The sequence below is a fragment of the Camelus ferus genome, chromosome 29 (genome assembly GCF_009834535.1).
Source record: "Camelus ferus isolate YT-003-E chromosome 29, BCGSAC_Cfer_1.0, whole genome shotgun sequence".
Lineage (NCBI taxonomy): Eukaryota > Metazoa > Chordata > Mammalia > Artiodactyla > Camelidae > Camelus > Camelus ferus.
Window position 1 is genome coordinate 16,876,392 of NC_045724.1, and position 24,963 is coordinate 16,901,354.

The window sequence follows — 24,963 nt, forward strand, 5'->3', positions numbered from 1 at the left end:
ACTGCAAACCATAAAGCTCCTAGAAGAAAACACAGGCAGTAAGCTCCTTGACATTGGTCTCGGTGATAATTTTTTTGGATTTAACACCTAAAGCAAAGGCAACAAATGCAAATATCACAGTAAAAAGCTCCTGTACAGCAAAGAAAATCATCAAATGAAAAGGCAACATACAGAGAAAATATTTGCAAATCATGTTATATGATAAGGGGTTAGTATTCAAAATAAAGAACTCATAACTCAAAATAACAAAAATACCTAAACAATCAGATTAAAAGATTGACAGACAACTTGAATAGACATTTTCCTAAAGGCAACCTACAGATGGTCAATAGGTATATGAAAAGATTCTCAACATAACTAATCACCAGGGAAATGCAAATCAAAACTACAATGAGATATCACCTCACACCTGCCAGAATGGCTATCATCAAAAAGACAAGAGGTAAACGTGGGCAAGGATGTAGATAAAAGGAAACCCTTATATACTGTTGGTGGGAATGTAAATTGGTGTGGCTGCTATGGAAAACAGTATAGACATTCCTCAAAAAATTAAAAGCAGAACTATATATGATCCAGCAATCCTGCTTCTGGGCATATATCCGAAGGAAATATACTCATGATCAAAGAGCTGTCTGCATTCCCATGTTCACTGCAGCATTATTCACAATAGCCAGTATATGGAAACATCCTAAGTGTTCATCTATAGATGAACAGACAGTGTTTATATGGATATCTATCTATCTCCATAAATGAATATTATGCAGCCATGAGAGAGAAGGAAAATCCTGCCATTTGCAACAATATGGATGGACCTTGAGGGCATTTTGTTAAGTGAAATAAGTCAAACAGAGAAAGAGATACTTTATGATATCACTTACATATGGAATCTAAAAAAACTGAACGCATAGAAAAAGAATAGAAAAGTGGTTGCCAGGGTTTGGGGGCTGCAGAAGTTGGGGAGATGTTAATCAAAGGGTACAAACTTTCAGTTATAAGATGAGTAAGTTCTGGGGATGTTATCTACAGCACACCCATTATAGTTAACAATATTTTATTATACATTTTTTAATTGCTAAGAAAATTAATCTTAAATGTTCTCACCACAAAAAAAAGGAATGGTAATTACATGAGGTGGTAGAGCTGTTAACTAACCCTACTGTGGTAATCCTTACACAGTATATTTAAGTAGCAAGTCATGATGTACACTTTAAATTTACATACTTTTATATTCCAATTATATCTCAATAAAGCTGGGGGGGAAAAAACAGGCAAAGGTGGACTTGCATAGACACTTCTCCAAATATGATATACAAATGACCAATAAGCTCACGAAAAAGTGCTCAACTATCACTAATCAGTAGAGAATGCAAATCAAAACTGCAATGAGATACAGCCTCACACTCATTAGGATGGTTTTTGTCAACAAATGGAAAATAACAAGCATTGGTCGGGTTGTGAAGAAACTGGAACCCTTGTTCATTACTGGGGACAGTGTAACTGGTGCAGCCCCTGTGGAAAACAGTATGACCCCTCAAAAAGTTCAACATAGAATTATCATATGATCTAGCAAATCCAATTCTAGGTACGAACCCCCAAAAACTGAAATCAGGGACTTGAGCAGGTATTTGTGTACCAATATTCACAGCAGCATTAGTCACAATAGTGATCACTGACACATGGATGAATCTTGAAAACATTCCGCTCAGTGAAACAAACCAGACACAAAAGGACAAATATTGTATGAGTTCACTTCTAGGAGGTACCCAGTACAGACAAACTCATAAGGACAGAGAGAATAGTGGTTGCCAGAGGTTGAAGGAAGAGGGGACTAGGGTATTGTTTAATGTGCAGCGTTTCAACTTGGGATGATGAAACGGTTTGGAAGATGGACAGTGATGACAGCTGAACAACATTATGATTGTACCTAATGTACTTAAAGACACTGCACTGCCCACTTAGCATTTGCCAAGAGCCATTCACATCACTTTCAACTGTATGAAGTGAAAATGAAAGTATTATATATTATATACAAGTATGACACCAAAAATATTTTTGTAATTTTTAAGTGTATATTGTTACTCGGTTGTAACTAGTACCCAACTATATTTTATGACATTTATAACACACTAAAACATTTTTAAAGGAAAAGCTTTATATTTTAGGTCCTTTAATAACATGTTTTTCCCTGCTTTTTTGCAAAGGACCTCTGCATTTTCATTTTAATTGCCGCCCCCCCCCCCCCCAGTTATGTAGCTGGTCCTGAGCCCCAGCTTTTACCACTGAATAGTTTGTTGGACCGAGTAATTTAACCTTTGTATCTTGGTTTTCTCACCTCTCAAATGGGAATGACAATTATCCTCCTTCGTAAAATTGATGTGAAATTAAAACTACACACACACACACAACAGTGGTTTGAATAATTATATGTACTTTTAAATATTGGTGGCAGTGTTGCTGTTCATATGAAATATTGTTAACCACTCCACTTCCTGGAGTCTGAATCTTTAGACAAATGCATTTCTTATCTAATATGAAGACATTTAATTCATTCTTTTCTACGGGCTTTCCAGACTTTTGAGACAGAAGCTAAAGGACTCATTTGGTTCATAAAAGTATCAATTTTGTGGACTAGTGATTTCATGGATGGAATTTATTTCTTTATATGACTAAAAACAAAGTATAAACTGAAGGTGATGCCAAAACGCTAGACTTCAGGCAACAGTCTTAAAACCTAAAGTTTCAAATAGTGTTTCTGATAAACTCTCTGACTTTTAAGCAAATCAATGCAAGAAAAACACTAGGAGAGCTGAGCTCCCCCAGGACTATTCCAGGGCAATCTGTAGATAACAGATGCTGCTGAGAGGAAATAAAAATACTGCTGTAAATACAGAGGCAAAAATCCCCCAGCACTAGGATGGCTACAATTAGGAGCTCTGCCAGATTAGAACTGAGTCTGAGAGCCAAGTAGGGACCCAAGGCAGAAGCTGGGGTCCCAAATCTGAACACCACCTTCACACACACTTGGAATACACTGAGCACACTCAGTAATACCCAGACCATTGGTACAGGTATCACTGCTGACCCTCCATCACTGGGGTTTTCCTGAGCCCTTTATGTATCTGCCTGAATCTTCCAGAGACCAGGTGTAGGACTGGTTTAGGAGTGAGGCTAGGTCCTTTGTGTCGAGGCTGGTCCTGGAGGAACAAACTTGTAACTAATCCATAGGTTAACCCGCTGGTTGGGGGTAGAATTCTAATTGTTCCACAGCCCAAGCCTCCTAGAAGCTGGCTAACATCTTCTTCCTCCAAGGCTGTGGAATCCACTCTGCAGTCTTCTCTCTCACTGGCCATCCGACGACAGGCCCTCCTATTGCCTAACCTTTGCCCTTTCTAATTGCCCTGATCTCATCCCAACCTCCAGAGCTATGTTTAAAGTCCACCTCTGGGGAGCACACAGATTGAATGTTCCAGATATCCCTTCCCCAGTCCTGCTTGGCATCTGGCCCAGTGGGCTGTGTACCCAGACTTCCCGGGACACTGGCTGGCGTTTGAGGAGAGACCTCGGTGCCTACCTGGTTCCAGGATGACGCGGGCCATCAGCTTCTTGATTTTGTGGCTCAGCCTGGGGGGTGGCCTGGCGCAGAGTGACAGCAGCCCTGACGCAGAGGAGTCCTATTCAGACTGGGGCCTTCGGCACATCCGGGGCAGCTTTGAATCTGTCAACAGCTACTTCGATTCCTTTCTGGAACTGCTGGGAGGGAAAAATGGAGTCTGTCAGTACAGATGCCGATATGGTGAGTACATGGTTTCTCTGCCTGTAAAACTATCACTGGTGGACCTGTGATCAGCTGGAGCAGGGCCACAATCGGTCACGTACTTTTTCTTGTTATCTGCCACAGAGAGGGGTGCCAGATTCACCAAATAAAAATATAGGATGCCCAGTGAAATCTGAATTTCAAATCAACGACCAACCCTATGTTAAAAATATTTGAGATATTCGGGACACACTTATGGTGATAAATTACTGGTTGCTTATCTGAAATGTAAATGTCACTAAACTTCCTGTATTTTACCTGGCAAAGCTCCTCCAAAGAGCTTTGGAGGACTTGTCCCCTGGGGCCATTTTAATGGGTTTGCTGTGAGACAGGTACTGAGGATACAGGTGGCCAGGGTGGGGAGAAAGAATTTGAGATGTCTTTGTGAGGTGATCCCAGGGCTGAACACTGAAGCTGAACGTTCAGTGGAAATTCTGAGCTTCCTCCGTCCCTCAGTGCCTAGCTCAGAGTGGATTCTCCTTTTTCCCTAATGCTGTTCACACCTTCCTTCCAGCTCTGATCAATTTGCCTGACTTCCCAGAGAGTGCCTGCGGGGCCTCAATCAGCAACAGCTGGCCTTGAGGGGTAGGCTGGGCGTCTGCAGCCGCCTCTGCGTGGTGTCGGAGGGTGTTGGAGTTGGATGTAGCACCGTTGGTGGGCAGGAGCACCTCGGTGCCTGAGCTTTAAGAGGGTACCTGGGAGCCAGGGTGCCCGCCTGGCTGCAAAAGAACGGACCCTGGGGCCCACTCTTCCTTCACTCTGCGCAGGACGTCAGAGTAGTGGGAGCAGAAGCCGAGCCCTGGACCTTGCAGCTGGGAGGCAAGGGGCAGTGACTTCAAACACAGTTGGAAATGTTTTCCAAAGCAAACACAGTCTCCTATAGCATTAGTATCATTATTTAGTTTATCAAATGTTTCATAACAGGATTAGAGATGAAAATGGTGAGTCAGTTTAGCCTAGCAGAAAAACACTTGAGAAATATTTCCTCCAGACACTCAACAGATAAAACTCAGCTTGGAGAGAGACTCAAAAGAGCTACATACTTGCTAGATTCAGCCAGTCTCTCACTCCCTTTTTACCTTTGAGCAGGGGAAGTCAGCCCCTTTATAAAAGACAGTGAGGAGACAATGGTTAACCATTGCTTCAGAACCAAAAGTTTTGCAGCATCGAAATTTTAACCACAGAGGGATATGGCGAAAAAAGCTGAAGATTATAGGGTCAATCTGTGCTAGGACCCACCCGGATTGCTAGCCATGTCTTTGTGCAAAGTGTGTTGGACAGATGCAGAGATGCCTAGTCTCGGGGACTGTGCTCACCTAGTTTGCATGGATGGGGCAGTAAAGAGTTAACTCACTTCAGCTCTTTGATCAACACAGGTGCTGTTTTCCTCCCTAGAGGCAACACTAGACTTGGGTCTATGGTTTAGCAAACAGATAACAGCAAGACTTTTTTTCTTAAGGGGAACAAGAATCAAACCTCCTTCTCTAGCCAGAGCACTGAACGATTTCATCAAATTTTGGTTGCAAGCCTCCACCTGGGCGGGTCGATGCAACAGCCACGGGTGGGGGACGGGAATAGTCAACAGAGAGACTGCAGGGATGCAAATAGCTCCACACACTCTGCAAAACAGAACCAGTCCAAGGAGGGGCCTGAAAAACACGTAGGAAACAGGGGGTTAGGCCTTGTTACCTTTGGAACTGAGCGGAGCTGAGAACCTGGAGGCTGTTTGCACAGGGTGTCTTCTCAAGTTGACTGTGAATCAAGCGGGGTTTTGAAGAGAGAACACCTAATAAGTAACTGGGTCTCGGTTCTCTTTCAGTTTACTTTGCGATAACACTCCTTGGACACAGTGCTCCTCTTCTCTCTCTAAGGCAGTAGCTCTCCAACTCGCTGGGGCTGGGTGCTGCGAGGGCCCTGAAGGGCTTATTTAAAGACCGCTGGGCCCCGCCCCCTTGCCCTGGCAGGTCTTGGGTGGGGCCAGAAAATTTGCATTTCTAAGGGTTCCCAGGTGATCCTGATTCTGCTGGTCCTAGGACCATACTTGAAGGAGAAAACTGCTTTAAAAACTGCATTTCTTTTTTTTTTGCCAGAAGGAACAATTTAGCAACATTAGTGTACAAGAAAAAAAATTTCCATTTGGTAGGTACTTACCTCTACTCCAAACAGTGGTTCCTACCTCGCCCTGCACTTAGAATCACCTAGGGGTCTTCAAAAACTCCTGACGCCCAAATCAATTAAATGAGAATCTCCGTGGGTTGAATTCAGGCGCCAGGAATGTTAGCATTTCCCAGGTGATTGCAAAGTGCAGCCAAGGTGTGGAGCACGATTTAAGGGCTCATTCTTGGAGACAAAGATGTGTTTGTGTCCTGGTAGTCTACAATACTGTCAGCATTGCTTCCCACACTTCTTGTATCGACAATTCATTTTCATGTCAACACACATAAATCTGGACTTGCCAAAGGATCCAGCTGTAAATATAACAAGATGCTGGGTTAATAGCATACGTGGTACAACAGGTATAAGGGGTCTGTACTAATGTAAACAAGATTTCCTCTCCCAGCTCAGGGATTCTGATGCAGTAGGTCTTCAGTAGGAACTGCATATGTGGTCCTTGAACCAGACTTTGAGAAATACTAGTAATGGAAAAATCAGGGGTTTGAACTAGGGTTTGCTGGGGAGTCCCATTGCCGATGACCTTGGGCCAGTTACCTAAGTCTCTCAATCTTTGTTTCCTCATGTTTATAACTAATGTTAATAACACCGACCTAGCAAGGTTGTTGTAAGAATTAAAGATAATATATATAAAGAATTATGGAGCATGGCAGATACCAAACAGATTTTATAAATGTTATGAGAAAGACAGTCTGGTAAACAGGTTAATATGCATTCAGATTCTTCAGATTCTCTTTCAATATAAAATTTACAAACACAGAAATCCCAGTGGCTGGACAACACCCTCTCAGCTTCTGGAAGAAGTCATCAAATGACGATTTAGGTGTTCTGTGCCTTCATGAAGGTCTCCAGAGCAGAGTTTCTGTCTTGTAAATCATGATTTAAGATACCAGCCACACTGTCACACTTTGATAAAAAGACCTCATGACAAATTTCTTCTTGGGTTTAGTTCTAGGAAAAAAGGTATCCTAAAATATAAGTCTTCTTATTTTCAAGAGAACTTTTTATCTTCTGAAATCTTAGAGCAAAATTTTATGAACCTGTGAGTTTGCGTATTTTTCCAGGGAAAGAATTTACAGCCTTCATCAGAGTCCTAGGAGATCCATAGCCCCAAAAAGAAAACAGCTGCTGGCTTAGAGCCAAAGATTGTTCTCGAGAAGGGTGATGAGATGTCTGGGTTTGCCTGGGACGGAGGGAAGGGGAGGAGGTTCCTGGGACGGGGGGGACTTTTAATACTGTAAGAGGGACAGTCCCAGGCAAACCAGGACAATTCAGTCACCTTAACCTCATGCAGTAATTTAATCTGTTTTAGCAACTGAAATAGAGTTTATTGCGTCAGTTAAATTGTCACAGTTCTGTTTTTTTCCCTTGGTGTGTCCCTCAGGCTGTATTTGAGTGTTTCTGCCAGTAAGCAGGATATACACCTCAAATACAGCACTCTGACCCCTGGGTCAACCTCTCGAGGAGCACAGTGTCCTCTGCGGGCGTCGGTGGGAGGGGAGAAGGGACACACCCTCCCGAAGACTTCACCCTTGGCCTCAGTAATGAAGTCTCAGATGATTTTTACTGTTCTTTTCTGGTGACAAAACAGAAAGAAAAAAGGCTGGGCTCGGGGGCAGTGGACATGCTTGCAGGTAGAACTCGGGTTTCACGTCTAACTTTCCTCCTAAATCTCCCTTATTTGCCTTTAAGTGTTTTATGATGTTTCACTTTATTCAGAAGGTTTAAATTTTCATAAGAGCAAATCTGTCAGTTCTTTTCTATGAAGGCTATTCCACTCTATTGCTATTCATAGAAACCTATTCTATGGCTTCTGAATTTTTTGGTCCTGCTTGAAAAACCGTCCTCACATCAAGATGGTAACAACATTCTTTGGCTCTTTTTTTCCGTGAAAGCAATCACAGCTAATACATAATGAATGAGCATTGCTGTGCTAAAAATAAAAGCCTTTCTTATTTCTTATGAGCACTAAAATTTTAATTTCATATGATTTTCACATGTACAAAATATTATTCTTGCCTTGACTTCCCCCCACTCCCCAACCATTTAAAAGCATAAAAAACATTTTTCTCCAGCAGGTTATCCAAGAACAGACAGATGGGCTGGACTTGGGCCAGTGTTTGCCAAGCCCTGAACCAGCTCGTATAGACAGCCAAAACCAAAAAATAAAATTAATTTGTGGACATCGGACATTATTGATGCCGAGACTCGAAACATCAGACTGAAAAGACTCAACGTAACTCAAAACGACTCAAACTGTAATGTGAGGATATAATACATGATTTCTGCCTAGACTCAAACCATCACTTTTTTCCTTAGAACTTTTACTTCGAGCTTCATTGCTAAAAAGAATTTCCGCAGCTATCCTAAAATATTAAATACTATTAAAATAGCCCGTATCTATAGCTGGCCAGGTAGAATGTGTCTGTAGCTGGTGTTCCGTTATTTTTCAAGCTGGGATATCAGTTTTATCTTCTGTGAGTTATCAAGTGCAAGAAAGGCAGAGGCTGACTCAGGAAACTGCAGTCAGTCTGCAGCAAAAGTGCTTTATCAGGAGAGTTCTTAAAGAGTTAAGCTTCACCATCAAATTTAGACATTCGTTTTTTCATTGAAAAAATTCCCCCTGATTTCTATAAAGCTAATATAGATAGAACACTTGTAAAAGAAAAATCCAAAAAAAAAAAAGTAAATAAAATCACCATAATCTCACCTCCAAGAGACCATACACATTTAATTGTATGGCAAAGTGTGATTATTTTCCTATGTGCAATTTGATTACTAATATTACATAACACACTTTACTTATTCCCCTACTCCCAGGTCTACACACACACAACAGGTTGGTAGAGTAGCAATGCTAAGTTATATTTCCAAGACTCTTGAAAAGTAATGCAGGGATTACTGGTGGGCTGGCAGACTCTGTCAAGTACAGTACTTCTCCATTACAAATAACAAGAAAGGCTGAGTGGGAGGGTGGGTATAGCTCAAGTGGTAAAGCGCATGCTTGGCATGCCTGAGGTCCTGGGTTCAATCCCCAGTACCTACATTATTATATAAATAATTAAATTAATGAACCTAATTACACCCCCCCACACACATAAGAGATTAAAATATTTTAAAAGAGAAAAGAAAAGAAAGGTTGAGTGGAAGTAAAATGTAAAACAAAAACCACACACTCAAGCCAGAATGAAGTAAAGGGAAACCTTCAAGTTCCAGAAGTGAAGAGGAAGCACAGAGCCAAAGTGGTAGCAGAAGTTGGGGGCCTTGGTCTAGAACATATATAGACTTCAGGGGCTGAAGAATGGGTTTTAATGCTCACACACAGAGAGGAGACTTAACTTTTACCTGTAAAAATTGGGAAGTTGGAACAGAACAGTCTGCATGAAGCTTAGAGCCTGAGGAGCCATCTAAACGGGAATAGAAAATCCAGTATTTCAAGACGTAGCAAGGATGCTTTCTCTCCCGCTAGGGCTAGAGCTGGAGCTTGGGGGAAGAATAAAGAACACCCACTAAAAATATCACTACCTGAAGCATATTCTATGCACAGATGAAGAATCTGAATCTATACAGCCAGCTTGGTGTGAGGAACCCAAGCTCAGAAATTAACAGAAATACCCGTGTCTCAGTTATCTTGGGACTCCTAGAGCCTCAGCAAAAGCAGTTAGGGACTATTCTATAGTATGTGACCCAGGGCACAGGAAATAAACAAGCCCTTCTACAAACAATTACATATCATGTGGAAAATAATCCACCCTGAGGGAGAGCCAGTAGACGTTAAAAAAATGAAAGGGCATCCCAAGGACTAGAGATAATAAAATAATACAACAACAGCATTTGAAGGTATTAAAGAAAGGAAGGAATAGAAAACATTAAAAACAAACAAACAAACCCAGAACTCAATGAAAATGAATACACAGATTAAAAACACGATTTAAATAGAAATCCAAGAAATGAAAATTATAGTCATCAAAAGAAAAAACTCAATGGACGAGTTACATAGCAGATAACCTAGCAGTCAGTCAACCTAGAGATAGCTAGTAAATTGAAAAACAGCTTTGATGAAGCTAGTAAAAATTCAGTACAAAGAGAGAAAAAGAGAAAATATAAAAGAGATTAAGATCTATGAAGGACAGGATTTAAAAGATTCAACATTCAGTAACAAGAGTCCCAGAAGGAGAAATTACAGAGAATGAGGAATATTAAAAAATTAGGCAAGGGCTGTGAATTCTCCAGAGGTAAAAGACACCCAAGTCTTCAGATTGTTCCAGGTGGGATATGAATATACAGACCACATCTAGATACATTGTGGTCAAACTGTGAGCATTGAAGAAATTGGAATCCTGTGCATTGCTGGTGGTAATGCAAAATAATTCAGCTGCTCAAGAAAGCAGGCTGATAGTTCCTCCAAAAGTTAAACAGAATTACTATATGACCCAGTAATTCCACTCCTTATGTATATACGCTCCAAAGAACTGAAAATATTCAAATACTTGTACACAGTTGTTCATAGAAGCACTCTTCACAATAGCCAAAAGATGGAAACAACTACAATGTCCAACTACCGTGGATGAATAAACAAACTGTGGTGAATCCAGAGAATGGAATGTTATTCAGCCATAAAAAGGAATGAAGTACTGATACCTGCTACAACGTAGATGAACCCTGAAAGATGGAGAGTGACTGCTAATGGGTCTGGGGTTTCTTTTTGGGATGATAAAATTGTTCTATGATTAGATTGTGTGGTGGTCTCACAAGCTCTATGAATATGCTATATAGCACACTGAATAACACACATTAAATAAGTTACTGTATAATATGTGAATATCTCAATGAAGCTGTCATAGAAAAAAAAATGTATGAAAAAGAGATCCAAATCATCACGGCAACTGCAATTATTATGTATTGTTGAGTAACAAGTGACCCCTCACACTTATCAGCTGACAATAACAAACATGTATTGTATCACACAGTGTCTGAGGGGCAGGAACCCTTGAGCAGCTCTGCTGGGGACTTCCAGCTCTAAGTTTCTCATAAGGTTGTAGTTATGCTGCCTGTTGATACCACAGTCTCTGAAGATTTGTCTGAAGCTGGAGATCTCCTTCCAAACTCATGTGGCTGTTAGCAGGAGTCTTTAGCTCCTTACGACATGGGCTTTTCCATGACACAAGTTCTAGTCTTTTATAACAATCTTGGAAGCAGCATACCTCCAATTCTGCCTTATTCTGTTGGCCACATAGACCAACCCTGGGACAATACACTTGGGTATTAAAACCCGGAGATGGGCAACCCTGGGGGCCATCTTGAACTACCATCTTATACACATGTTGTATCACAGCCCAAACAGACTATGGTGGAGACTGCGTATTGTCTCCTAGTATCCTTCCACTTTCTACATTAATAAACCCTCCTCCCAACTTCAAGCTGGGCTCATGGCTGCCTCCATTGAAGAAAAGCTTCATTCCCAAGCCCATCTTTGCCATTGGTGGTGTTGTTTATTAAGGTCTGGCCAAGGGAAGTGAGAGGGAGTGATGTCTGTAACATTCTGAAGTGTATTTATTAAAGAGAGGAGCTCTGATCGTGCTACCTCCTTCTTCCATCCTGCTGCTTGTAATATGGATGTATTGGCTGAAACTCCATCTTAGACGATGAGAGCCAGGGCTACTATTCTAGCACTGGTAGAGCAGAAAGCCAGAAGCAGCCTGGGTTCTAGAAAAGGGCAAATTTATCATTCTAACCTTACGAGCCTTCATTCTGGATCTTGATGAGATATCCTATCTTGTTTAAGCATGTGAATAATACAGTATGTATGAGATATTATATACAGAGAAAATTATAACACTCTATTGAAGGACATAAAGGAAGACCTAAATAAATGGAAAGCTATACTATGCTCATGTTTGGGAATTCAGTCTAAGAAATTCAGTTGTCTCCAAATGAATCTATAAATTCAACGTATTTTCAATAAAAATCCTAGTGATATCCCTTGTAGAATGTACTAAATTGATTCTAAAATACACATGCAAGAGTAACAGACATAAGAATAATCAAGACAAGTTTAGGAATAACAAGGAGCGGGGGCTTTAAAGCATAGACTTAGTATCTAAAAATTAAAAGAGAAAGATGGGATGCAAAGGGGCTTCAACTGTACTTGTAACATTTAATTAAACAGAAAAAATATTGACAGCAAGTTTGGCAACGTTATTATGTTTGTGTAGTGGGCACATGGGTGTTTTTCTGACATCAGTTTTGAAATATTTCATAATATAAAATAATTAAAAATAACATACTTGGCAGGAGGAGATTAAAGAAAAGAAAGAAGAAATGCCATGTGTTTCACTCAGAGGATTCATTCTTAGCTTATCTCGTCAGTCTTTTTCTATGTCTTGCATCTCTTACAAGAGGCAGAGGAACATGGGGAAAGAACACAGGCATCGGAGACGAAGAAATCTGGATTTATATCTGAATTCCCCTCCTTTCTATATGAGTCAGGCACGTCATGAAACCTTTGAGCCCCGTTTTCCTTATCTGGATAATGGGATAAAAAATCCTCACTAAGGAAGGCTGTCCTGAGATCATCTCAGGTCAAGGTTATCTTTACGTACAACGACTACCCTTGATACACTGACAAAGCTTCTCTGTACTTAGTGGTAAGATTATAAAATAACTCAAAGCCATGTAGGAGAAACCAAGAAATCCAAAGCTTTTCAGATAGTTTTGGCTTAGTTCTATAACACAAATGCTTAAAATATTGCAGAGGGGTGTTTTCTTTGCCCTTTGGTAAATAATGCTTTGTCTACATTTGTGGAATCTTGCAAAATTTCCTTCCAGTTATTCTGGAAAAAGCTTGTGGTGCCATTTAAATTCTGACTCCTTAAGTATATGATCAGCTGGTGTTCTTTTTCTGTGCACAGTATGTGGTCTTACAGTGGATGGAGGAGGAAGAAACCTTGGGTTTCGTCTGGTTTTGCCATGGATCTTCAAGGTCATGCACTTAAGAAATGTTAGAACTGTCAGTAAATAAATGCCCATAAAATTCTTCAAGATGAGGAGAAAAACACCAACCTGGTCTGAAGGTTATTACTCTTTGATGACATCATCATCACCACCACCATCTAATTTGGATGTGAATAGCTAGCAAGGAACAATGACTTGGGGGGAGGTAATTAGGCTTATTTATTTATTTTATTATTATTTTTTTAAATGGAGGTACTGGGGATTGAACCCAGGACCTCATACATGCTAAGCATGTGTTCTACCACTGGGCTATTCCCTCCCCGCAAGGAACAACGACTTTTAAAGGAAAAATTGAAGATGCTTTTAGATCATTTTTATTTGATTAATGTTTCCAAATGCTTAATTTCTAAACATTTCTTCCTGCTTCTTTCCTCTCTGTCTCCTGCTAGGAAAGGCACCAATGCCCAGACCTGGCTACAAGCCTCAGGAACCCAACGGCTGCAGCTCCTATTTCCTGGGTCTCAAGGTACCAGGAAGTGTATGTACACTGCCATTATTTTCTTACTTGATTGGTGTTAACAAAGACTAACCCAAGAGTTATCACTGATGGTGGAAGTCATCACTTATGGAATATTTGAGCAATACAACTAGTATTTTTAATTGGCTACAGAGAAAGGGAGGTAATTTTCAAAGTCTCTGATTTCCCTTTTCTCAGAGGCAGCTCTCCCTCAGATAAGCCAATGCATAGTCAACTTTGAAGTCACCACTGCCAATATCAGCTGAGCCTGAGGGGGTCAGACCTAACTTGATTTGAAGTAGTTCTGACAAGTGTGACATTTAAATTGCTGAGACTGTTCAGTGATGTGCTGGAGTAAAGCTGGAACTGACCAGTGAGAGCCGGTTATTCTATAGTCAGGACTTTTGCAAGAGGCAGACTTCATGTCGGAACCGTCAAATCGACTATGTCAGCAGTGTTAACAGCACAGAAATCTGCAAAAACACACCCGCCAGCTCACACCCCCACCATAGACAACTAGCTGCTGGCTAGACATTTATCATATGTCACTGACCATGTCTCAAACTGTTGGCCTCCTCTAAAAACAAGGAATAATAATTACTTTCTTTTAAGACCCCTTGGAAGCCCTTTTACCTTTTTCACTTTAGAAAAGAGGTTTCATATAAAATGTAGGTAGAAGGATTTCATATCTAAATGAGAACTGTAGTTTAGATCTGTCTTTTAGCTTGTGTCTTAATCAGGCTAAACTTCACCTTTTCTGCTGATTCAAAAGATTTTTGTAATAATTTCCCAAGCAGCATCATGTTTAATTTATTCTTCTCAATAAAATTCTGCTCACCCATGTGGCGTGCTTGTGCAAATTGGAAAAAAGTTCCCTTTCTGCAAGACAGTTTTCTTCCATCTGTCAGAAACTAAGCTTAGTATCCTGATTTTGCAAGAAAAGGAAACTTGACTGCCATTGGCTAGACATTTTTCTTAATAAATGTGTAAATCTATGATGTCTTGTGGGAAGGTGCCCCCATAGATGGGACGCTCTTGTTTACTGGACAACCTGCACAGCTGAACATCCAGCCTTGTCCACAATCATCAGGATGTGTATGGACACAGAAGACAGTACTTTCAAATATGTATTTATATTAGAGAAACTACGTATTTTTGGCTAAAATTGTTTACTTGTTATCAATTCAGTAGCTATGGAATAGGTCTGCACTCTTATTTTGAGAGTCATGCCATTTTGTTTACTGGTACAAATAGTATTTAGAACTACTTCAAGAATTTCCAATTTAGTTGAATGATAGCCACTATACTCATCTCATTCCGTTGCCTCTATTGTGATATAGTTTTAGTTTTCAGGCTGAAGTACAAGCAAAGTGGCTTGCTTCTGGCATCAGATGATGAAAATTTACCCAGAACTACTGAGTCTAGGCCTTTGCCTGGTCTAATGAGTTAGATTATCTCTTAATATAATAATGTTTTGTTTGGGGTTTTGCTTAAAAGGGCATTTTAAACTGCAAAAGTCCACATTCTGCTTTAGGTGGCCTTGGAGTAAAAGTTCAAATAAGAGAACACTTAAGGAGACCCAAGAGGAAAGGGTCTAGATAGCTCAGTAATCAATCCCCACCCATACCCTGACACCAGCTTCCATCTAAGTCCAAGTCTATGTTATCAGAAGAACTTGCAAGAGATTCACATCTAGACTCACCCTGTTGACATCTATTTACAAACCATAGATTGATTTCTCTTCTTTAATCACTGGCTGTATCTTTTTCCTTTCTTGCTGAAGAGTTTGTCAAATTAACTTGTTATTTTGGAAGTCAAGGTCATCTATCAACTTGCCTTTCTAACTTAAAAATATATATATACATATGTAAATACTTACATAATAAAATACATATACAATATATTACCCTGCTAAGACTCTTGGAAGACTAAACCAATTGACTTGCTCACATATGATTTGCTCATTATTTTCTTTCTTTACTTGCTGTATCCTAAGTCTACCATCATCTTTAATAATCCTCTCAAAAAAGTCCTGTTTGATAACTCTATGTGTGGCATTCTATGAACTTAGTTTGTGACACATACATAATTGTTTATAGGACACTTAATAAATGTGTGTGTGCGCGCGTGTGTGTGTTAGATACTGTCACTTGTGGTCAGGAACTACATTCTGTACCCTTCTCTGCTCCTTAAAAAGGTGCTGCACGGGATGGTTCCCTGATAATTGCTGGTGACCTCTTTGTGAACTAGGGCTTAATTTTTCATACTTCTGAGCCTTGGAATCCTTTGCTCAAACAAAATCTCACATAGCATAGGTTTGAATTGAATTTGGAAGTCTTGAAGCTCTGCCCTCTTGACTAACTTTCTGATTTCTATTTTTAGCACCGTAGTGGCCTGTGAATGTGAAAATCACTAAAATCTGAAAGAAAAAAAAGGCTATGCAAGGTTATTAATCTAGTAACTAGATCATGACTGAAACTTAGTGTCCTGTCACTGTCAACCTGATATATTCTTTCCAGTCACTTTTGTGCTACTGAATTGATCTGAATCTGTTAACAGGAATTTGAGAACAAGGTGGGCAAGGTTGCCTAAGGCCCTTGGTCTAAACGTGGCATTTTCTTCCTTCTCTTTTCCCCAGATGGACTTGGGCATTCCAGCAATGACCAAGTGCTGCAACCAGCTGGATGTCTGTTATGACACTTGTGGTGCCAACAAGTATCGCTGTGATGCAAAATTCCGATGGTGTCTCCACTCAATCTGCTCTGATCTTAAGAGGAGTCTGGGCTTTGTCTCCAACGTGGAAGGTAGGTATCTTAAGGGCATCTACTTGTGAGCACAGAGTTTGGTGCCTGTTTACACACAGAAATGTAGCCAGAGCCTCTTTACTTAAAGGGACCGTCAGAACTCACTGAACTTTCTTTAGAGAACACTGTGACCAATGAAAGCAAGGGGAAAGGAAGATTCTGGGCATTCCTTCACTAAAGTTCTCTCCTGTCCTTGCCAGGAGCTGCTGGCGCCACTCCTGATGGACAGGGCCTTAGCAAAGCCTTCCCAGAGACATAAAAAACTATCCTCAAAGACCAGAGCAAGAGTTGCCCAACTGGCTTTGGTTATCCATTCCACTGTTAAATAATCTTCCATAACAGGAGTTATTCTATATAGGACTACGTGGTTGGGTTTAAGCCTTTTTTTCTTCTTCTTCTTATTTTGTTCTCAGGGTAAGAATTTTGAAAAGCCCATCTTTTTTTGTGTAAAGGTCTCTATATACTTGAGGATAATTATTTTTAAATGACTGCTTAGCTACCTAATTTCTAGCACTGATTCTGTCATTTCTTTTTCCTAATTCACCTTAGGAAAAATTGTAATCTTTTAGTTTCAGAAGCCCGGACATTACATCCAGGTATTAGCATTATATATTTCTAGATGGTGAAGTTTGAAATTCAGGCATATTAAGAGCTGGCCTCATGCCACCAAGAAAGTCAGCAGTAGAAAGAACCTTGGATCTTGTTCACAGATCAATGTCTAGAGTGTCATTCTAAAGTGAATGTGTGAGGGCATGAAAATGTGAATAATTAATTAGGCCCTATAAAAGTAGTGTCACTCTATCTGTACTACAGAATGTGAAAAAGTGCCTGCTGCTAATCTGGGGTCAGGTCAAGTTACTTCTAAGAAATGTCCTATTGATTCTTTCTCCTAAATGTCTCTCTGATATACACTTGCCTGGTTACTCCAAAATAACCCAGTCTCCGGGCCCCATCCAACCTATTCTCTCCAGAGAGACCAGATATATTTTTATACCAGACAAATCTGGTTATCTCTGTTCTCCGTGTAAGTCCTTCAACAGGTTCCTCTTCCTTAGGATTAAATCCAAAACCTGAGGGTGACATTCATAGCCCTTTCGGACTTAGCCCTAGCCCATCTCTCCAGCATCATCTTGTTTATTTCTGATTTCTTTCGTGACTTCTGCCATTCCAAACTACGTGGGTTGATGGCCCGTATCTTTCTGCCTCTTCAGATCCCTCTGCTTGAAATACTCTGATCATTCATTCTGTTGTTCTTGTTGAAACAGTTTTATCGAGATATAATTCACATACTATACAATTCAACCATTTAAACACTTAAAAATACGTTCAGAGTTCTGCAGTCAGCCCCAAAATCAATTTTAGAACATTTTCATCACTCCAAAAAGAAACCCCATAGCCACTAGCAATCCCACATCCTTCCCCTGCAGCTCTAGGCAACCATCAGTCTGCTTTCTATTTCTATAGATTTGCCTATTCTGGACAATTCATATAAATGGAATCATATGACATGAGTTCTTCTATGACTGGATTGCACTTATTAATGTTTATCCATTTGTAGCATGCATATGTATTTCATTCCTTTTTATTGCTGAATAATATTCCATTGTGTGGATATCATATATTTTCTTTATCCAGTTGTTAACTGATGACCATTTGGGTTGTTTACACTTTTTGGCTATTATGAATAATTCTGGTATGAACACTTATGTACAAGTTTTTGTGGCAATATGTTTTCATTTCTCTTGAATATAAATCTAGAAGAGGAATTCCTAGGTTACATAGCAATTTTATGGCAAACTGATTTCCAAAACAGCTACACTATTTCACATTCCCACCAGCAGTGTATTAAGGTTTCAATTTCTCCACGTCCTTGTCGAGACTTGTCATTATCTGTTTGATTATTGACTCTAGTGGGTGTGAAGTGGTATCTCATTGTGGTTTCGATTTGCATTTCCCTGATGGCTAATGATGTTGAGCATCTTTTATGTGCTTATTGGCCATTAAATAATTGCTCTGGAGAAATGTTTATTCAAAGTCCTTTGTCCCCTTTTAAATTGGGTATTTGTCTTTTTATTATTCAGTCATAAGATGTCTTTGTGTATTCTGGATGCAAATCCTTTATCAGACATATGATTTGTAAACATTTTCTCTCATTTTGTGGGTTGATTTTTTACTTTCTTGATGATACAATTTGTAGCCCAGAAGTTCTACATTTTGACTAAGTCCATTTTATCTACTTTTTCCTTTTATTGCTTGTACTTTTGAAATTATATGTAAAAAGGCTTTGCTTAACCCCAAGGTCACAAAAATTTACTCCTATATATTCTTCTAAGAGTTTTGTCTTAGCTCATATGTTTAGATCTATGATCCATTTTTAGTTAATTTTTGTGTATGGTATAAGAAAGGGGTCCATTTGGTACGTGGATATACACCATTTGTTGAAAAAGACTATTCTTTCCTACATTAAATCATCTTTGCACCCTTGTCAAAAATCAGGTTGGCCATAATTGCAGTGTTTATTTCTAGACTATCAATTCTATTCCATTGAACTATGCTAGTAACACACTGTTTTTATTACTATAGTTTTATGGTAAATTTTGAATATCCTTCAACTTTGTTCTTTTTCAAGATCTTTTCAAATATTCTGGATCTCTTGTATTTCCATATGAATTTTAGGTTCATTTTGTCAATTTCTTCAAGAAATGGTATGTGGAATTTTGCTAAGACTTTTGTTGACTCTGTGAATTAATTTTAGGAGTATTGCCATCTCAACAAAATTAAGTTTAAAATTTTCTGATCAATGAGCATGAATGTCTTTCCACTTATTCCACTTATTTGGGTCTTCTTTCTTTCAACAATGTTTCATAGTTTTCGGAGCCAAGTCTTTTGTTTAATTTATTCCTAAGTATTTTATTCTTTTTGATGCTACTGTAAATGGAATTTTTTCTTAATTTTATTTTCAGATTATTCATTGATAATGTATATAAATACAATTGATTTTTTATATTGATCTTTTATCCTGCAAATTTGCTGAACTCATTTATTAGTTCTAACAAAATTTTAGTAGATTCCTTAGGCTTTTCTGTACACAAGATAGTCATCAGAATATTATCTTCCTTTTCACTTTGGATGCCTTTTATTTCTTTTCCTGCTAATTGCCCTGACTAGAACTTTCAGTACAATATTGAATAGAAGTAGTAAGAACAATGTGGCGATTACATAATATGCTACTGAACAACCAATGTGTCAAAGAAGAAATCAAAAGAGAAATAAAAAATACCTCGAGACAAGTGAAAATGGAAATATAACATACCAAAACTTATGAGATGCAGGAAAAGCAGTTGTAAGAAGGAAGTTCACAGCAATAAATGTCAGCATCAAAAAACAAGAAAGACCTCAAATAAACAACCTAACTTTACACCTCAAGGAACTAGAAAAAGAAAAGCAAATGAAGCCCAAAGTTAGTAGAAGGAAGGAAATAACAAAGATCAGAGCAGAAATGAATGAAACAGAGACTAAGAGGGCAATACAAAAGATTAATGAAACTAAGATCTGTTTTTTAAAAAGATAAACAAAATAGACAAGCTTTAGCTAGACTTCCCAAGAAAAAAAAGAGAGGATGCAAATAAATGAAATCAGAAAGGAAAGAGGAAACAGAACTGATACCACAGAAATACAAAGAACCATAAGAGACTGCTATGAACAATTATACATCAACAAATTAGACAACCTAGAAGAAATGGATAAATGCCTAGAAACATACAATCTACCAAGAATGAATCATGAGGAAATAGAAAATCTAAACAAAACTATTACTAGTAAGGAGATTGAATCAGTAATCAAAAACCTCTCAAACAAAAATTCAGGATTAGATGGCTTATTTTTAAAGTGGCTTCAACATTCAAAGGAGAATTTATCAGCCACTTAAATGGCTTCAACATTAAAGAAGAATTAATACTAACCCTTCTAAAAACCTTTCAAAAAGTAGGAGAGGAAGGAATACTTCCAAACACATTTTATGAAGCCAGCATTACCCTGATACCAAAACCAGACAAGGACACCACAAGAAAAGAAAATTACAGACCAAAATCCCCGATGAACATAGGTGCAAAAATCCTCCATAAAATATTAGCAGCCTGAATCCAACAATTCATTAAAAAGATCATACATCATGATCAAGCAGCATTTATTCCAGGAATGCAAGGATGCTTCAACATCCACAAATCACTCAGTGTGTTAATGTGATCCACATTAACAAAATGAAGGATAAAAATCACATCATTTCAATAGATACAGAAAAAGCATTTGACAAAATTCAACACCTACTTATGATAAAAACTCTCAACAAAGTGGGTATAAAGGGAACATACTTCAACATAAAAAAGGCCATATATGACAAGCCCACAGCTAACATCATACTGTACAGTGAAAAGATCAGGAACAAGACAAGGATGCCCAATATTGTCACTTTTATTTAACATAGTATTAGAAGTCCTAGTCAGAGCAATTCACTAATAAAAGGAAATAAAAAGCATCCAGGCAGGCGGGGCAGGCAAGTGAGTGGCCATCCCTGCAGCCCAGGAGTACGGCCAAGGAGAAGCTGCGGCATGGCCAGGGTGAAGAGGAGCAGGGCCTGACTGTGCAGGTCCTGGCTGCCTCGTCCCTCAGCTTCAACACTGGGCTGAAGTGGTTTGCCATATAATTCGTAAGTGGCATCTTCTTCTCCATCCTTGAAACTGGATTGCTGTGGCTTCCTGGTGGCATAAAGCTTTTTGTAGTGTTTTATACCCTTGGAAATATTGCTGCCTTAGCCAGTACATGCTTTGTAATGGGACCCATGAAGCAGCTGAAGAAAATGTTTGAAACAACACGATTGCTTGCAACTATCATTATGCTTTTGTGTTTTGTACTTACCCTGTATGCTGCTCTTTGGTGGTATAAGAAGGGACTGGCCTTGTTATTTTGTATATTGAAGTTCTAGTCGATGACCTGGTATAGTCTATCATACATCCCATATGCAAGGGATGCAGTAATTAAATGCTGTTCTTCTCTACTGAGTTGAAAATCAGAAACTCTGAAAAGACCATTTGAAAGTTGAGATTCTATTTTTGGTGAAGTATACTTTTCCTGATATAATAGTCACTCCAGAAACAACCTCACTGACCATTTAAGACCATTTTGTATACTGATAAAAACTACATGCTGATTAAACTCTTAAATGCTTGTGACATTATAAAAAAAAAAGGGCACCCAAATCAGAATGGAAAATGTACACTATTTGCAGATGACATGGTATCATATATGGAAAACCCTGAAGACGCCACCAAAAAAACTGTTAAAACAAAAAACAAATTCAGTAAATTTACAAAATACAAAATCAATATACAGAAATCTGTTACATTTCTATATACTATCAGAAAGAAAAATTAAGAAAACAATCTCATTTGCAACTGCATCAAAAAGAATAAAATACCTAGGAATAATTTAACTAAGGCAGTGAAAGACCTACACACTGAAACCTAAAAGACATTGAGGTGTCACCTCACACCGGTCAGAATGGCCATCTTTCAAAAGTCCACGAATGATAAATGCTGGAGAGGATGTGGAGAAAAGGGAACCCTCCTACACTGCTGGTGGGAATGTAGTTTGGTGCAGTCATTATGGAAAACAGCATGGGGATTCTTCAAAAAACTGAAAATAGACTTAACATATAATCCAGCAATACCACTCCTGGGCATCGTATATCTGGAGGGAACTCTAATTTGAAAAGATACATGCACCCAAATGTTCATAGCAGCACTGTTTACAATAGCCAATACATGGAAGCAATCTAAATGCCCATCAGCAGAAGACCGGATAAAGAAGTTGTGATATATTTATACAATGGAATACTACTACACCATAAAAAAGAATAAAATAATGCCATTTGCAGCAACATGGATGGACCAAGAGATTGTCATTCTAAGTGAAGTAAGCCAGAAAGAGAGAGAACAATACCATATGATATCACTCACATGTGGACTCTAAAAAAAAGAACACCAATGAACTCATCCATAAAACAGAAGCAGATTTGCAGACATAGTAAACAATCTTTTGGTTACTGCCAGGGAAAGGGGGTGAGAAGGCATAAATTTGAGAGTTTGAGATTTGCAAATGTTAGCTACTATATATAAAAATAGATTAAAAAAAACAAGTTTCTTCTGTATAGCACAGGGAACTATGTTCAATATCTTAAATAACCTTTAATGAAAAAATATGAAAACGAATATATGTATGTATATACATGACTGGGACATTGTGCTCTACACCAGAAATTGACACATTGTAACTGACTGTACTTCAATTTAAGAAAAAAAAAAAAGACGTTGGTGGAAGAAACTGAAGATGATAAATAAGTGGGAAGATATTCTGTGCTCGTGATTGGAAGAATTCATGTTGTTAAATGTCCATATTATTCAAAGCATTCTACAGATTCAACACAATCCCTATCGGAATTACAGTGGAAGGCATTCTGAAATGTCTTCCATAATAAACCTTAGCACAAAGGGATAGAAACCTTTTCTGTGGCTCCTGTACGACTTTGGGGTTATTCCATTATGGTGTAGTATAACTCTGTTTACCTGTCCATCCTGTTCATCTCTTTATCCAAACTGCGAGTCCTTGAGTTGGGCTCTCTTTGGTCTCTGCATCCCTGATGCCTCAGAGAGTGGCTGACCAACATATCCAAGAGGCACACATGCTTTTTCAAAGAATAAATGGTTATTCATCTCACTCGACCAGGGAAAGCTAGAGGAAATAAAGCAGTGTTATCTGAGGGAGTATTCTGGAAAAAAAAGGTCAATTTTCCATGGACTAAGCATAGTGACATGGGAGACGTCACTTGCTAATCATGGCTTTGCCCATAAGAAGAGGGCATCCCAAAGTGTGTTCTGCTTTATAAGGTTGGATGGAAGCTTCTCTGAAAAAAGCTTCTCTTAAATCGATTTTTTTCCTTATAATTCTGTATTTGGATCACTGCCTTTACTTTTCTCTGGATAGCATGTCACCCTGGGAAATATGTGGCCTCTTCAACATTACTCACACTACTTGGGGGTAGTCCTGTATACTAACCTTGCTATTTCTCCTCATTTTTTTCAAGTAGCCTGTGATTCTCTGGCTGATACTGTGTTCAACACTGTATGGACCTTGGGGTGCCGACCGTTTATGAACAGCCAACGGGCAGCCTGCATCTGTGTGGAGGAGGAGAAAGAAGAGTTATGAGGAGGAGGTGATGCCTTTCTGGTTTCTAGTGACACCACAGCTGCCATCTCAGAGGTGGTAGGATGGAAGATGTAGCTCATCCTTTCTTCCAAAAGTTTTGGATACCACAAAGCAGGAGAAAGGAAACATTATTCTACAGCTGAAAAGTAAGCCTCGTCCTTTGAGGAGAACTGGAAAAAAAGACATGGAATGATTTGAAGGCTACTCTTTGCTTTAACACTGGTGACCCCAACCAAGACATATTTGCCTGGAAATTCAATTCTTAGTTTAAAGACTAAAATAAAGACTAAAATACTGGTATTCCTGGAAATGATAATTATATTCATAAGTGAAATTTTGGAGAATCCAACCATTTGGGAGGCAGTGACTTTCCTCTGATCCATGTTTCAGTTGCCAGTAAGCACCTCACATTTAATAAAGTGTACTTTTTAGAAAATTTGAAAAGAGATGAATGAATTCCATTATCACCAATATGCTAACATTTCACTTAGAAGAGGACAGAACCCAGCCTGGTAAGTTCCACCAATGATAACAATTATTTCTTCTGGTCCTGAAGAGATAAGACCCGGTGGGCAAAGTCAGAGGCTTACCTGACTAGAGCCAACGGAGGTGAAGGCCAGATGGAGTTAGGTCTCTGCAGTTCCATTTTTCCCTTCATTGAACTTGTCCTGTTGACATTCCTGATTACTAAGTGGTGTCAGGGTCAGGTAAAGACCTGAGAAGAGCTTGGTAAAAACTGCCACTGAGAACAGCGAGGAAAAGTCCCTGAAATCTGCAGAGCGTGAGAGACAGATAGCCATTCCCTGCGTGGTGGTTCTCAGCCCTGATTGTGGATAAGAATCACCTGTGGAGCATTAAAAAACCCCAAAGAATCTTGGGGGGTGATACATACGTATGGGTATTTTTTAAAACACCCCCCAATGATTCTGATGCACTGTGAGGCCTTGTGGGCCACTAAGGTCAGGGACTGACAAACGAAGGCCTGTGGGCCAAATCAGGCCTAGCACCTGTTTTTAAGTTTTACTGGAATGCAGCCAGGCTCACATTTGTTTATTGTGGCTCCAGTGCTGCGCAGCTGTGACAGAGACTGGTAAATAGTTTAAGCCCAGGAAGACTAAGCTATTTACCATTTGGCCCTTGACAGAAAAAGTCTGCCAACCTCTGATTTAGATCATTTATTTTCTCCTTTACCTTCCTTTTGTTAATTTCACTGGTTCCATTACGAATTGTTCATTGTCACCCTTTCTAGAAAGAAAAAGAAGAGAAACTGTTTTCTGATCTTATGTAAAGCCATAAAATAAATTGGCATATTAAGAAATTGGAGTTAACGGCGGATAATGTTTATCTCTGTGGTTTAGGATATTTATTTCAATAAAATTTATTAAGCACCTACAAAATAGAGGATGGTATAATTTTATACCCTTTTCTATTGTCTTATCAAT

The 24,963-nt window shown here is 39.1% G+C and overlaps 1 protein-coding gene, 1 non-coding gene and 1 pseudogene across 5 annotated transcripts; all 3 read left to right on the top strand.

Moving 5' to 3' along the window:
- Positions 1-2,908: 2,908 nt before the first annotated feature.
- On the top strand, positions 2,909-24,383 carry PLA2G12B (phospholipase A2 group XIIB). Of its 4 annotated transcripts, none has more exons than XM_006192990.3 (4): positions 2,909-3,793; positions 13,390-13,478; positions 16,096-16,261; positions 23,403-24,383. In XM_006192990.3, the coding sequence occupies exons 1-4, from the start codon at positions 3,583-3,585 to the stop codon at positions 23,519-23,521; spliced, it is 585 nt and encodes a 194-aa protein (XP_006193052.1). In that variant the 5' UTR covers positions 2,909-3,582; the 3' UTR covers positions 23,522-24,383. The 4 variants fall into 4 exon arrangements, with proteins under 4 accessions (XP_006193052.1, XP_006193051.1, XP_014421756.1 ...); XM_006192989.3 differs by having other exon boundaries at positions 23,400-23,958; XM_014566270.2 differs by having other exon boundaries at positions 13,390-13,466; positions 23,400-23,821.
- On the top strand, positions 8,960-9,032 carry TRNAA-GGC. The gene has a single exon. It is a non-coding gene; the product is annotated as a tRNA-Ala (tRNA).
- On the top strand, positions 19,588-21,817 carry LOC106730739 (annotated as a pseudogene).
- Positions 24,384-24,963: the final 580 nt, after the last annotated feature.